Source organism: Haematobia irritans, chromosome 3 (assembly GCF_050003625.1).
Source record: "Haematobia irritans isolate KBUSLIRL chromosome 3, ASM5000362v1, whole genome shotgun sequence".
Taxonomy (NCBI): Eukaryota; Metazoa; Arthropoda; class Insecta; order Diptera; family Muscidae; genus Haematobia; species Haematobia irritans.
Window position 1 is genome coordinate 169,452,357 of NC_134399.1, and position 16,748 is coordinate 169,469,104.

The 16,748-nt window shown below is 35.9% G+C and overlaps 2 protein-coding genes across 2 annotated transcripts; one reads left to right on the forward strand and one right to left on the reverse strand.

Annotated features, from left to right (window-relative positions):
* Positions 1 to 7,545: 7,545 nt before the first annotated feature.
* Positions 7,546 to 12,783, reverse strand: LOC142231279 (uncharacterized). Its single transcript, XM_075301894.1, has one exon. The coding sequence runs from the start codon at positions 12,781 to 12,783 to the stop codon at positions 7,546 to 7,548; it is 5,238 nt and encodes a 1,745-aa protein (XP_075158009.1).
* A 2,251-nt stretch (positions 12,784 to 15,034) lies between these two features.
* On the forward strand, positions 15,035 to 16,386 carry LOC142231646 (uncharacterized). The gene is made up of 2 exons (XM_075302281.1): positions 15,035 to 15,173; positions 15,368 to 16,386. Exon 2 carries the CDS (start codon positions 15,374 to 15,376, stop codon positions 16,271 to 16,273), a length of 900 nt encoding a protein of 299 aa, XP_075158396.1. The 5' UTR covers positions 15,035 to 15,173; positions 15,368 to 15,373; the 3' UTR covers positions 16,274 to 16,386.
* The last annotated feature ends 362 nt before the right edge of the window (positions 16,387 to 16,748 follow it).

Here is a 16,748-nt window from a genome sequence, read left to right on the forward strand (position 1 = left end):
ATTCCCCCACATCTTTCTCACTTCCACGAAATTTTTTAGTTCTTAGCACCTTTTTCTGCAATACAAACATTGTAGAAGAAATTATTCAATTTTATGATTTTTTTTATTTTATTTTTACCTTTTGCCGGACGGGGATGCGAACAGCGGACCACACAGTTTGTAAGGATCAAAGAAGTAGCTGATCAATTGCCCAAGGAAAAATAAAATGTTAATTTTGTAATAACAAGCAACAACCACCAACTTAATTCAATATCGCTCCCTGTTAAATAGCGCTCCAAGCTACTAAACATATATATGTTTATAGGCTATTTCTAAATTAATATATGTTTGCATCCAAGCATATTATATTTACAAACATTTTATGTCCCAAGCATAATATGTTCTAACATATTAACATATGTTCCAAACATGTTATGCTAGTTTATGAACATTATATGCTTGCACTCAAAAATATTGTGTTTAAAAATTTGTATTCCAAACATATAATGTTTATAGCCAAACATATGAAAAACAGTATTTTTCATCCGTGTAGGAACTTAACTGATAAAAAATTTTCAGTTAAAGTTAACCGGAGAGAAGATATTTCGATTTTACTTTCTGTTAACTGAGAGTTAAAGCCTAACGGAGATACATGAAAATGGCCGTAATTGTCCTACTTTATGTTAAAACCCCAACCATGTAGGTAGTTAAATTTTTTGTGTTGTAGTCCGGACATTCTGGTAGACTGGACATGGATTGAAACTATATCTGTCCAGACTAGCGAGATTATGCTGTACTCGTAGTTCTATTTACAGACCACATAGTTGGGCGCCCACAAGTCGATTTGAAGAAAATTAATTTAAAGAAAACACTTTAATTGCATCTTTTCTAACAAGCGATGTGCCAAATACAATAATTAGAAAAGACAGTAATGTGATAATTTTCACTATGGTTAGGTTAGGTATAGTGGCAGTCCATTGTGATACAATAGTGATGAACTTCTCTTTTATCACTGAATGCTGTCCGATTCTATGTTAAGCTCAATTGGAGTGAAACCACTTAGAGAAGCTTTGAAACACTCAGAAATGTCACCAGCATTACTGAGGTGGGATAGTCCACCGCAGAAAAACTTTTTGGTGTTTGGTCTAAATTTTTGCTATGAAACTCTAAAATGTGTCTTATTGAAGACATGAAACCAAAAAAGAACAGTCTATATAAACGACTTAAACTGTGATTTTATAAGAAAATGTATTTTATCGCAAAAACATTTTGGTGTTATATTGAAGAAACTGTAACAAAAGAACAACGTTTGTGATACCCGTGTTTCAAACGTTTATTTTATATTTTTTGAAGATAAACAGAGTTTTTTCAATTGAAATCTTAATTGAATTAAAAACAAAAATATATTCAATTAATTAAACAGCCAAATAAAATGTTTAAATTATCTGCATAACATATAGTAGTGAACTTCTCTCTTATCACTGCATACTGCCCGATTATATACCTAAAGCAAAAATACTTTTACTCCGGGACGAAATTTTTGAAAAATAAAATTCCCTTTTGTTATAAAGTATTTTCTTTAAGGCTCGTAAATTCGATTTTAAAACCAAAAATTCTTTCATTAACTTGTCTTAAATCTCGTTGCTCAGAAAGGAAAACTCTTCACCCAGTGGATGTTTAGCTAAATGGCAAGTGTCTGTTAAAAACAGTAGCCAGAATTTTCTGTAAAACATCTTCTTTCTCTGTTTACGTACATTGTCCAGTTTATGGCATTAATTGTATAATTATTTATTTACTATTCTTCTTTCCAAAGTACCATTCGCCCCACACCTGTTCTAAATAGAATTTTCTTTCTGGGAAAATTTAAGCATTGTATCCGGCATCCTCTGATTAAGGAGTGTCTCAAGATTTAGTATGACATGTAAGCAATTAAAACATTATCTAACAGCTTTGCAATTTTGTTAAAATGTTTATCTTCTACAAATATAAAAAATAGTCGATTATATTTCCCATCATTTTTCTTTTCTTTTGTTTGGAATTCTCAATTAATCCAAGCGGCATGCATAGACATTGAATTACAACTCAAACTGGTTACAGAAATATTAACACAACGGTAGAACGATGTGCGAAATTTCATGCTGTAAAACTTTATAAATAAAAACGACCTTGGAAACCGTGAGATAAACTTAATAAAGTGTGGCAGACAGATTCAAATGTATTGTTTTACATGGAAAATAGATCTCCAAAGATCGCTTTGTTAGATTTGCTAGCACATATTGCGAAAAGCAGTAGCTACACGGATGAAAAAGACTGTTTTTCATATGTTTGGCTATAAACATTATATGTTTGGAACACAAATTTTTAAACACAATATTTTTGAGTGCAAGCATATAATGTTCATAAACTAACATAACATGTTTGGGACATATATGTTAATATGTTAGAACATATTATGTTTGGGACATAAAATGTTTGTAAATATAATATGCTTGGATGCAAACATATATTAATTTAGAAATAGCCTATAAACATATATGTGTTTAGTAGCTTGGAGCGCTATTTAACAGGGAGCGATATTGAATTAAGTTGGTGGTTGTTGCTTGTTATTACAAAATTAACATTTTATTTTTCCTTGGGCAATTGATCAGCTACTTCTTTGATCCTTACAAACTGTGTGGTCCGCTATTCGAATCCCCGTCCGGCAAAAGGTAAAATTAAAATTAAAAAAATCATACAATTGAATAATTTCTTCTACAATGTTTGTATTACAGAAAAAGGTGCTAAGAACTAAAAAATCTCGTGGAAGTGAGAAAGATGTGGGGGAATATACAATTGGGCAGAAACAAAATTTTGAGCATTCAGGTCGAAAATCTTCAGTCGAAAATCTAAAAATGTTGTTAGCACCTATATTACCTGTTTATTTTCATAATTCATTATGATTGTAAATATATAAATAAAATTTTGAGCACAATATTGTTTGGGAGAATTTTTTTTAAGCATATAATATTTTTGGGTGCAAAATGCTTCCAAACATATTATATGTTCACATAATAACATATTGTTTTTTGGAAGACAACATTATTGAATTTGGATACAAAAATACAAAATGTTTGGAACTTAGACTACCCAAACATATATTGTTTAGACCAATATGCTTTCAAACATATTATATATTGGAAGAGATCAAACATATAAATGTTTGGGCAATACCCAAAAATATATATGCTTGAAGCAAAATAGGTTTGGGAGTATATGTTACAGAAGCGATTTTTTGTGAGCGTGTACATATGATTGTTTACTAACTGGAAAGATGCTTCAATACTTCGCAGATTATTACAGCATTTTTATTTATACGTTCTCGTATTACAAGCGAATCTTACATTAGAAATGGATAAAATGAATAGGCAAACACTCTTTCTTATTTTATATTTTACGAGGGCAGTTCGGAAACTTCTTAGCCTAGCAAAAAAGCTCGGTATAAACAGAAAAATGTTAAGTGTTTTGGAAACTTCCATCTCTGTTATGAACACATGTTAAATTTTGTTTCGATCTGGCAACTCCTTCATATAGAAACAGGTGTTCAAAATAAGACTCATCCGCAATTTTTTTACAATGGAAAAATTAGAAATGCGTAGTGTCATTAAATATTTACATAAAAAAGTTTATCGGGACAAGAAATTCATAATGATATGGTTAATGTGTTAGGTGAAAGTGCTCCTTCATAACATATGCAACAGTAAACAAGTAAGGAAAGTCTAAAGTCGGGCGGGGCCGACTATATTATACCCTGCACCACTTTGTAGATCTAAATTTTCGATACCATATCACATCCGTCAAATGTTTTGGGTGCTATATATAAAGGTTTGTCCCAAATACATACATTTAAATATCACTCGATCTGGACAGAATTTGATAAATTTCTACAAAATCTATAGACTCAAAATTTAAGTTGGCTAATGCACTAGGGTGGAACACAATATTAGTAAAAAAATATGGGAAACATTCTGAATCTGAAGCAATTTTAAGGAAACTTCGCAAAAGTTTATTTATGATTTATCGCTCGATATATATGTATTAGAAGTTTAGGAAAATTAGAGTCTTTTTTACAACTTTTCGACTAAGCAGTGGCGATTTAACAAGGAAAATGTTGGTATTTTGACCATTTTTGTCGAAATCAGAAAAACATATATATGGCAGCTATATCTAAATCTGAACCGATACAATTTTAAGGAAACTTCGCAAAAGTTTATCTATGATTTATCGCTCGATATATATGTATTAGAAGTTTAGGAAAATTAGAATCATTTTTACAACTTTTCGACTAATGCCTAGTACTAAGTTCGTTTTTGCGAAAAACGAATATCTTCATTTATCTCCGTAAATAGGGTCTCAAGCCCAGGGATGTTAACTTATTTATGCGAAATAATATACCTGCCTATTTTTTCGTGCGAAAAATCCAGGGTTGTATACATATGTGTTTGAAAATGCTCAAAACAAAGATTTCGCATTTATTCCGCGCTAACGTTTTTTATATGGAGTATAACAGTTTTTCGTGCGAAAACGTTATCTTAGTACTAGGCTTAAGCAGTGGCGATTTAACAAGGAAAATTTTGGTATTTTGACCATTTTTGTCGAAATCAGAAAAACATATATATGGGAGCTATATCTAAATCAAAACCGATATCAACCAAATTTGGCACGCATAGCTACAATGCTAATTCTACTCCCTGTGCAAAATTTCAACTAAATCGGAGTTAAAAATTGGCCTCTGTGGTCATATGAGTATAAATCGGGCGAAAGCTATATATGGGAGATATATCTAAATCTGAACCGATGTCAACCAAATTTGGAACTCACAGCTACAATGCTAATTCTACTCCCTGTGCAAAATTTCAACTAAATCGGAGTTAAAAATTGGCCTCTGTGGGCATATGAGTGTAAATCGGGCGAAAGCTATATATGGGAGATATATCCAAATCTGAACCGATTTCAACCAAATTTGGCACGCATAGTTACAATGCTAATTCTACTCCCTACGCAAAATTTCAACTAAATCGGAGCAAAAAATTGGCCTCTGTGGGCAAATGAGTGTAAATCGGGCGAAAGCTATATATGGGAGCTATATCTAAATCTGAACCGATTTGGCTGATATTTTGCAAGTTTTTCGAGACTCATAAAATATTCGGATGTACGGAATTTGAGGAAGATAGGTTGATATACACGCCAATTATGACCAGATCGGTGAAAAATTATATGGCAGCTATATCTAAATCTGAACCGATTTTTTCCAAAATCAATAGGGATTGTCTTTGAGCCGAAACAGGACCCTATACCAAATTTTAGGACAATCGGACTAAAACTGCGAGCTGTACTTTGCACACAAAAATACACCAACAGACAGACAGACGGACAGACAGACGGACATCGCTAAATCGACTCAGAATTTAATTCTAAGCCGATCCGTATACTAAAAGGTTGGTCTATGATTACTCCTTCTTGGCGTACCACAGTAGTGGTGAAGGGTATAAAAATTGGGTTGCTGAATTTAAACGTGGTCGTGCAAGCATTGAAGATGAACCACATCCAAAAACAGCAACAACAACATAAATTGTAGCCAAAGTGCATGATATGATATTAAATGATGGACGAATAAAAGTGCGTGAAATTGCTAATATCGTGGGCATCTCAAATGATCGAGTCCATTTAATTTTGCATGAAGAACTACAGATGAAAAAGCTTTATGCAAGATGGGTGCCGCATTTGTTAACAGCCGATCATAAGAATGAACATGTCTCAAGCTTGTTTGGATCGTTTTAAGCGAAATAAAATGGATTTCATAACTGTTGATGAGACATGGATCCACCACTATACTCCAGAGACAAAAGAACAATCCAAACAATGGACTGAAGCTGGAGGAAGTGTCCCAAAGAAGGCAAAAACAATTCAATAGGCTGATAAGGTTATGGCAACGGTTTTTGGGACTTCAAACGTATTTTATTGATTGACTATCTGCAAAGGGCCAAACCAATACATTCAGAGTACTATGTGCAACTTTTTGGATCAATTAAATGTACAAATTCGAGAAAAAAGTCCTGGCATACAACACAAAAAACCAATTTTTCATCAAGACAACGCACCAGCGCACAAGAGTATTTGAACAATGGCTAAAATCAACGAATTAAAGTACGAGTTGCTTGACCACCCACCTTATTCTCCTGATTTAGCACCCAGTGACTTTTACTGGCTCCCAAATCTAAAAAAATCCTTGCTGGCAAGCATTTTACCTCAAATGAAGATTCAATTACAGTTGTAAACCGCTATTTTGAAGACCTTGAGGAAAACTATTTTAATCAAGGGATAAATTGCTAGAAAAGCGTTGGGCTAAGTATATTGAAGTTTCAGGAGATTATATTGAAAAATAAAAATATTTTTGAAAAACTATCTATTCTCTTTCATTGATAGGCTAAGAAGTTTCCGAACCGCCCCCGTACTATAAATAAAAGTAGCGGCATTTAGATGCTCAAAAAGCCAAATCGGTGGATCGGTTTATATGGGGGGCTATATTGTAACAGTAATAATCTTGTGGAAAATTTCAGCACAACGGACAGACGGATATCTTTATATATATAATTTCTCCCTGATCAAGAATATTTTGTATAGATGGAAATCGATATTTCGAGGTGTTACAAACGGAATGACAAACTTATTATATCGCCATCACCATACTATGGTGGTGGGTAAAAACCGAACGGAAAAAAATATTATACCCCCATTACAATTTTATGGTGGTGTGAATTAAAACAAGTATATATGGCCGTAAGTTCGGCCAGGCCGAAGCTTATGTACCCTCCACCACGGGTTGCGTAGAAACATCTTCTAAACACTGCCATCCACAATCGAATTGAACCGGATCGAATGAATTTTGCTCCTCCAAGAGGCTCCGGAGGTCAAATCTGGAGAATGGTTTATATGGGGGTGATGAAAAATTAAATTAAAACACCAGATTTGATTCACCATAAGGTACTACAATTGACACTTTATTCGCAAGATTTACTCCAGTTGTTACCAAGGGCGAAGCTAAAGCGATTTTTAATTCATAAAAATTCATTTACCTAACTCTACGGTTCTTATTTAATGTCTATATATATATATATATATATATATATATATATATGTATATAAATTTACAATATAATTTGCATACTATATATGTATGAATGAATGTGATATGATGTATATTACTACGATCACTGGATGAATGAAATCAATGAAAATTTGGCAACGTCGTCTGCAGCATTCAATTTCATTGAGAGATCAGTCAAATGCATGCTCTCATTATATGAATGGAATGTAACATGCATCTCCAAATATTCTTCGCTGTTATACTAGCCATGAATAAACATACACACACCAGTAGTACATACATATTTAGTAAATGAGCATATGCACAATTAAATGAGATTAAGCAAGAGTGTAAGTGATACTTGATCTTCGTTAAGTTTAGCCATGGGCAAAATGTTAGCTGCAGTTTGTTCATCATCATCCCGGCCCCCCTGAAACGGTGTTTCAGAAAGTGGGTAGTTTGGCTAGATTAGTTATATGACGAGTCATTTCTCCATTTTGTGTCCTAAGTTTAACAGTGCGAACCATTTCGTCATGTCCAGGGTAAGTCTCAATAATCTTTGCCATCAGCCACTTCGACGGCGGTAAATTTTTATCCTTAACCAGAACAATATCCCCGTTGGCTAAATTAGGTTGTTTCCGATTCCATTTCGGTCTTTGTTGTAGGCTTGTTAAATATTCGTTGTGCCATTTTTTCCAGAACCCTTGGAACATATTTTGGACATGTTGCCAATAACTCAGCCTGTTTGGATTTATATCGGAGATATTGCCTTCTGGAACCACGGTGCATGGTCGGCCAATGAGGAAGTGTGCTGGTGATAAATAACCGCATTCTGTATCAGGTGCGCTACCAAGAAGCCTCGAGTTCACTACGCCTTCTATTTGAGCAAGTAGAGTATGCATTTGTTCGTAGGTTAACTCAGTATTTTGAATGACTCTCTTCATATGTAATTTGACAGAACGTACGGCAGACTCCCATATTCCACCGTAATGGGGTGTAAATGGAGGGATAAAGTGCCACTTAATGCCATCATCTGCTAAAGAGAGAGAAATTGCTTCATTACGATTTTGAGATATAAGTACCTTGTGCATTTCATTGAGCTCTTTGGATGCCCCCAAAAAGTTTCGACCATTGTCGCTATAAATGTTTCGACATTTTCCTCTCCGAGAAATAAACCTTCGAAGAGCAGCTAAGAAACACTCGGTACTCAAGTCTGTTGCCAATTCTAAGTGTATAGCAGTTGTAACTAGGCACACAAACAAGCATATATAGCCCTTTGTTTTTTGGGCTTTTCTCCCAGAGTGCTGTTTTAAAATAAACGGCCCAGCATAATCGCAGCCAGTGTTCTCGAATGGAAAGGCTTGACGAACACGAACACTGGGTAAATCACCCATTTGTTGTTGAATCATTTTCTGTCGCTGACGAAAACATTTTATGCATTTATGTGTTAGGCTTCTTATTATATTACGGGCTCCAAGAATCCAGTACATCTGACGAGCGATGACAAATAAAGATGAAACACCAGGATGCAAATATTTTTCGTGTAGATCTTGCAAGATTAATAATGTTATTCGACTGGTTTTCGGAAGAATGATTGGGTTTTGTGTGCCAACAGCTAGTTCAGAATTTCGAAGCCTGCCACCAACTCTCAGCAATCCATTTTGATCTACAAATGGAGTAAGTTTTAATATATTTGAGTGGGTCCTAATAGCACGATTATGTTTAAGTTGGTTCAGATCGTCTTCAAACGCCTTTTGTGCGTGTTTTAAAAGAATCAGTTTTGCTTGGTGTATTTCATCAAAAGTAAGACTTGCAGATTGGAACAAAATACTACGCTTCGTTACATAAAAGAAGCGATATATGTAAGCCAGAATTCTCACGAGTTTTGACCACTTCGAAACCCGTACAATGAGTTCATCCAAAAAATTGACATTATCAATTGTGGTAACCATTGTTTTAGCATTCGTTTTCAAAGCGTTGAGGGCTTCTGGATCTGCAAATATATCAAACTTATTGAAATTTGTTAAAGCATTATTGTACATTATGGGATCTCTCAACCATTCAGGTCCGTTCCACCAAAGAGAGAAATTCAGCAAATTTGCAGCTACCACTCCTCTCGATGCACAATCCGCCGGGTTTTCCATTGAAGATACGTGATTCCAAAGTCTTCGTGGGGCAGTTTCTAAAATTTCAGATGTTCGATTACCTTCAAATGTTTTTAGCTTGATTGGAGGTTGGGAGAGCCATGAGAGGACGATGGTGGAGTCGCACCAAAGTCGTACAGTAATTTTTTCAGCACACACTGCTTCTTTTACCCGTTTTAGCAAACGAGCTAATAAAAGTGCACCACATAACTCCAATTGAGGTAGGGTACGTTGCTTGATAGGTGCAACACGAGTTTTAGCTGCAATAATTTTGACTTGTGGAGAATCGAGATTTTCAACACAGCGAGCATATATAACCGCAGAATAAGCTTGAACTGACGCGTCCGAAAATCCGTGTAGTTCTAGTGGAGAATGATGAGTATTGTAAATGAACCTGTCAATAGCAAAATTTTCAATTAGTTTTAAATCCGTTCTCCAAGTCATCCATTTATGTGCCAGTTCCTTTGGGAGAGATTCGTCCCACGATAAATTTTTAGTCCAAAGCTCCCTAAGCATTATCTTAAATTTCACTATTATTGGTGACAGTAGGCCCATAGGATCAAAAATGCGAGCTACATCCGATAAAACTTGTCGTTTTGTTGGGACTGCGTTTTCCACTAAGTTTATTTTATACCCCAATATGTCATTGGAGGGTTTCCAAAAAATGCCAACCACCTTTTTGACGTCATCATTTGGACTTCTCAAAAATAAGTTGTCATCATCACTCACCGATATATTTTTACAGTTCGACTTCCACTTTCTTAATTCCAGCCCAGCCTCCTTTAGTAATTTTACGAGTTCATTCCTTATCTCCATGACTTCATCTTCTGTATCCCCGCCTGTTAATACGTCATCGACGTAGAAGTCTGCCAATAGTATTTTGGCTGCCTTGGGATATATAGATTTGTAGTCATGTGCCAATTGCTCTAAAACACGTACTGCGAGGTAGGGGGCACATGCAGTGCCGTATGTTACTGTACACAGGTGATAATGTTTGAGTACCTCATTTGGATTTTCTCGCCATACAATTCGCTGATAGTCTCTGTGCTCTTGATTCACTAAAATCTGGCGAAACATTTTAACAATATCCGCCGAAAATACATAACGTTTAAATCTGAAACGAATGCAGACGGAAAACAAATCACGTTGAATGCTTGGGCCGATATGTAAAGTGTTGTTAAGAGAAATTCCATTCGAATCTTGAAAAGACCCGTCGAAGACAACACGAATCTTCTCTCCAAGCACTGGGTGGTGGGGTAAATAGAATAATTTGCCGTCGGCAACAATGACTTTATTTGCTGGGATTTGTTGCATATGGCCTAGTCGGTCGTACTCGCGCATAAAGTCTATGTATTGTTCCCTCAAAGCTGGATTTCTCAGCAGTCTTCTCTCAACTGCATAAAATCGACAGAGAGCGCCATGCACAGTGTTTCCAAAGGTGGGGGAGGGGACCTTAAATGGTAGTTGGACAGAATATTTACCTTTGCAATCTCTAGTATGTGTAGTCTTAAAGTGTTCCTCAACATAATGAGCATCTGGATCCAAATTAATTTTGCGGTCCGGTTCCTCTACTTCCCAAAATTTACTGAGGCATTTATCAATATCTATATTTGACACTAGTGTTGTTGTTTTTTGGGTGTGTGTTAAATTTCCAACACAGGTAACAACCCACCCGAATATAGTAGAAACAGCTATTGTGTTACCTTGAGAGTCGTATCGTCTATCATATGTGAATATATTCCAGAAATGTTCTACACCAAAAAGAATATCGATGGGGGATGAAATATTATAATTTGGATCTGCTAGAGATAGGTCATGGATGAGATTTTGAGACTCCTGACTAAACGACGTATTGGGGAGAGGCGAAGTAATATTAGGAATAATGTGGACAACAGCATCGAGTGCATTTTGCAAATCATTTGATGTTACGTATATTTGACATAATCCACGAGTAGTCGTGGCATTCACCGAGCCAATTCCACTCACCAAAATTTTTGAAAGTGACCTGGAAAGACCAAGACGTTGGATACAGGATTCAGTGATATAGGATAACTTGGATGCAGAATCAAGCAAAGCCCTGCATTTGACCATTTTACCAAATCGATTTCGGACGTTAACGAGTGCTGTAGGCATGATAAACTCGCAAGTTTTTTTGTTATTGGCTGAGGTTAAAATGGGTAAATCTCTTGGATTAGCCACATTGGCTACCGTTGACCATGGTGTTGAATTATTTGAACTGCCTGATGCTGCCGACGTCGATGCTACATTCATAGCAGTAGTGTCGGTTGCCGAATCTGAAGAAGGAGCAACACTGTCTAAATGAAGGTAAGTATGATGGCGTCTACGGCAGCTTCTGCAGCGGGTTTTTGATAAACAATTTGAAACTGAGTGTCCAGAGCGTAAACAATTATAACAGAGTGACATATTCTTAGCTAGACTTCGTCTCTCTTGTGCAGACAATTGAAGAAAGGTTGGACATTTAAAAAGATTGTGATCTGGAGCTTTACAGTGAAGACAAGTTAAATTTTGCTTGTTTTCGTTACTCACCAAACATTTATTAGAATTTACTGCTGCTTTTGATGAGTGACTATTTTTTGATTGTTGAACAAACTTACGCTGGCAGAGCTCCAACTCCTCTGTCCGGCAGTCCAAAAAATCTAAAAAATCTTCAACAGTTGGCTTAGTGTTGTCACGGCTGGCTTGAATCCACCGACTTTTGGTTTCGGAGTCGACTCGTCCAAGTAGAAGGTAGATAACCCAACAGTCTCTCTCGTCATGGCCAATGGCATCTAATCCCCGAATAATTTCATTTGCTCCATCCGATAATTTCCTCAAAAGTGTAGGGTTCTCCGTAATGGTGGCCGGCAGCGACATAAATGCTTCAATAAAAGAATTAACGATATGTTTTGGACGATCGTACCTATCATTTAATCGAATCCAGACAGTTTGAAAAGCAGACTCTGTTATTGGGATATGTTGAATTATTTTTGCTGCGTCGTCCTTCAGCAACGATTTTAAATAATGGAACTTTTCGGTGTTTGTCAAGGTGGTTTTAGAATTGACTGTACTTTCAAAGAGATCCTTGAAACTCGGCCAATCCTTGTAGGATCCAGAAAATTGCGGAATATTGATTCTGGGCAACTCACTTGATTTAGATGAACTTGATGTACCAAATTTTTCCAAAAATTCTGCTTGTTGTTCAGCGAGTTTACTAATTGCATCGGTGTTGGAAGTTGGGGCGTTTGGAGCAAGCTTTTGTTTCAAAGTGTACAAATTTCCACGTGAGGCGATGAACTTGTCTTCGTAGGTTATGAAATCTGTACTGGGATCGGTGTAGTCATTTTCCCTTCGAAATTTGTACATTTCGTCAGTAGTTCTTTCAAATTCCTTCCACACTTCCTCCAAGCGCTCTAACCTACTAATAGTTAACTCATACGTCCACTTCTCTACAGGTTCCTCCGAGGCTGAAAGCATACGTGTTAAGGAGCCCTTCAATCTACCCCTATATGCTACCAAAGAAGCAAGGTCTTCTGCCATTTTTGAGGAATTGATTCTGGAAAATTACACAATTTTAACTATCAGCTTGTGGTTTAATCCGGCTCGAAGGACCAAACTCTTATGATGAAAAATTAAATTAAAACACCAGATTTGATTCACCATAAGGTACTACAATTGACACTTTATTCGCAAGATTTACTCCAGTTGTTACCAAGGGCGAAGCTAAAGCGATTTTTAATTCATAAAAATTCATTTACCTAACTCTACGGTTCTTATTTAATGTCTATATATATATATATATGTATATAAATTTACAATATAATTTGCATACTATATATGTATGAATGAATGTGATATGATGTATATTACTACGATCACTGGATGAATGAAATCAATGAAAATTTGGCAACGTCGTCTGCAGCATTCAATTTCATTGAGAGATCAGTCAAATGCATGCTCTCATTATATGAATGGAATGTAACATGCATCTCCAAATATTCTTCGCTGTTATACTAGCCATGAATAAACATACACACACCAGTAGTACATACATATTTAGTAAATGAGCATATGCACAATTAAATGAGATTAAGCAAGAGTGTAAGTGATACTTGATCTTCGTTAAGTTTAGCCATGGGCAAAATGTTAGCTGCAGTTTGTTCATCATCAGGGGGCTATATATAATTATGCACCGATATGGACCAATTCTGGCACGGTTGTTAGAGACAATATACTAACACCATGTTCCAAATTTCAACCGGATCGGATGAAATATGCTTCTCTTATAGGCTCCGCAAGCCAAATCTGGGGGTAGGTTTATATGGGGGCTATGTATAATTGTGAACCGATGTGAACCAATTTTTGCATGGATGTTAGAGACTATATACTAACACCACGTTGCATATTTGAACCGGATTGGATGAATTTTGCTCCTCCAAGAGGCTCCGGAGGTCAAATCAGGAGAACGGTTTATATGGGGGCTATATATAATCATGGACCGATATGGACCAATTTTTGCATGGTTACTAGAGACCATATATCAACACCATGTATCAAATTTCAGTCGGATCGGATGAAATTTGATTCCCTTTGAGGCTCCGCAAGCCAAATCTGTGGATCGGTTTATATGGGAGCTATATATAATTATGAACCGATGCGGACCAATTTTTGCATGGTTGTTAGAGACCATATACCTACACCATGTATCAAATTTCAGACGGATCGGATGAAATTTGCTTCTCTTAGAGGCACCGCAAGCCTAATCGGGGGATCGGTTTATATGGGGGCTATATATAATTATGGACCGATTTAAACCAATTTTTGCATGGTTATTAGAGACCATATACTAACACCATGTACCAAATTTCAGCCGGATCGGATGAAAATTGCTTCTCTTTGAGGCTCCGCAAGCCAAATCTGGGGATCGGTTTATATGGGGGCTATATATAATTATGGACCGATGCGGACCAATTTTTGCATGGTTGTTAGAGACCATATACCTACACCATGTATCAAATTTCAGACGGATCGGATGAAATTTGCTTCTCTTAGAGGCACCGCAAGCCTAATCGGGGGATCGGTTTATATGGGGGCTATATATAATTATGGACCGATTTAAACCAATTTATGCATGGTTATTAGAGACCATATACTAACACCATGTACCAAATTTCAGCCGGATCGGATGAAATTTGCTTCTCTTAGAGGCCTCGCAAGCCAAATTTGGGGGACCGTTTATATGGGGGCTATACGTAAAAGTGGAACGATATGGCCCATTTGCAATACCATCCGACCTACATCAGTAACAACCACTTGTGCCAAGTTTCAAGTCGATAGCTTGTTTCGTTCGGAAGTTAGCGTTATTTCAACAGACGGACATGCTCAGTTCGACTCAGAATTTCACCACGACCCAGAATATATATACTTTATGGGGTCTTAGATCAATATTTCGATGTGTTACAAACGGAATGAAAAAGTTAATATACCCCCCATCGTATGGTGGAGGGTATAAAAATAGTAGACAAAAATTCATAAACGCAGCAGACAGAATAGTTTATTCTACTGCTTCTACTATTAATAAAATTCTTTGAGTTGTTCGCCCTGTTTTCACATATATGTTCATAATTGTCTTATTTATAACCGATCTTTATTGATAGAATTGACTAACTTTAATGCTCAACAAGTTTTGGCTTGGTAATCTCCTGACGAGGTGAATACCATGCTTTCACTGCCATCTAGTGTTTGAATTTGTCCTCTTATAAAAATGAAAATATCGAGGTCTTGTCATCAATACTCTTTTCCTTTGAAGCTCGCATGTGTAAATACACATGATGTGAACCCATTTCTCGTACAAGCAAGCAAAACAGCTGTTGAGATTCGAAGAATTTTGTTTTAATTTTGAAATTCGTTTTGCCAAGGAGTAGCTAAAGGTATGTAGAACTTTAATATTTAAATTCAATGTAACAATGAATTAAGAATGTGACGGAATGTTAAAAAAAATCACCACATGCATAAAATTCGGCATGTGAAATTTATGAATCAGAAGTCTTCTAAAAGATAGATGAATTCCAGAAACTTCTATGAATAGCAACTCATATTTCCAATATGTTTTCTTTTCTCTTAGCACACGATGGATGCTTCATCAAAAACTCTCAAGGATCTATTAAAGTTTGCTATCAAGTATCAGACAGATGACGTAAAGTCTGATGGCCCTCCAATGGTGTTGGATGAGGAAAGAAAGCAGTTTTTGGAGAATGTCTTAAAATCCATGACTGTGGATGTGACTGAAGAATTAATAAAGGCATTGCACATACTCGAAGATTCGGCTACATCGAAGGATGATAAAGTAGAAGCGTTGAATGTAATACGGGACTATATTGATAACTTGGATTTTGCCAACAATTTCGTAAAGATTGGAGGATCTAGCGTTCTTATACGTTGCATCAAAGATGACGATCAAGTTGTGCGAACAAATGCCATAAATGTTCTGGCCGAATTGTCACAGAATAATCCATTTTGCCAGCAACATTTTGTGGATACAAAAATTATGGAATTACTAGTGCCATATTTAAAGGAAACTAATGATCAAGTAGTTGCCAGTACATTATATGCTCTCTCATCGCTAATGCAGAATTTTGAGCCTGCAACTTGTGAATTCGCCAAAACGGAGGGTATCACGAATGTGCTCTACTGTTTAGGCAATCAATGCTCTCGTGTATTTGTAAAGGCCTGCTTTTTAATATCTTCAATATCATCACAATTTCCCATAATTCGTGATCAGTTTGTATGCTGTAGTGCTTTCCAAATTCTTGCAAAAAATCTGGAATGTGTTAGTGATTTCGATGTGAAGGCGGAGGCTTTACTTTTGGCTTTGTCAACGTTAACGGAAAGTCAGCATTTTAAATCCATCAATATTCAAAAATCTGAGATTTTGGATACTTTAAATGGCATTTTGAAAAATATCAAAGGACTACCACAATGTGAAGAAATGGAAATGTACATTAAGAATATACTAGAAAAACTAAGTTAGACTAGTAGATTAGTATTTATTTAGTGCTAAAATCTGACCCCTATAAGAATATTTACCAATTTTATATACATTTATAATATGGCTTTTAACATTAATAAATGTTTTTGATAAAATTTGCATTACTCCATTCTAAGGGTATAGTCACACTAGAGAAATATTTGGCCAAAATTAGTGTCCAACTTTTTTTCCAGGAATATCTGGATACCGTGTTTTGTTAAATGATCGTATTTTAAGAATTTTAAGCTAATGAATTCGAAAGAAATAAAAATTAATGTCGTATGCTGAAATAAAATTTTACTGCGACTAATTAATTCTATTATCGCCCACTATGTGATAACAATTCCCTTTGTACCAATAGGGTGGTGGAGGGAAACCATGTATTGACCATCTTTTTGAAATAAAAAGGGCAATATTTCTACCTATCAATTACATTTTTGAGGGAAGCTAGATGTTTGGCTTGCGAAAAAAATAGAGA

Bases quoted from the DNA above. Each gene is read 5' to 3' on its own strand.
- LOC142231279 (XM_075301894.1), bottom strand. From the start codon at position 12,783: ATGGCAGAAGACCTTGCTTCTTTGGTAGCATATAGGGGTAGATTGAAG.
- LOC142231646 (XM_075302281.1), top strand. From the start codon at position 15,374: ATGGATGCTTCATCAAAAACTCTCAAGGATCTATTAAAGTTTGCTATC.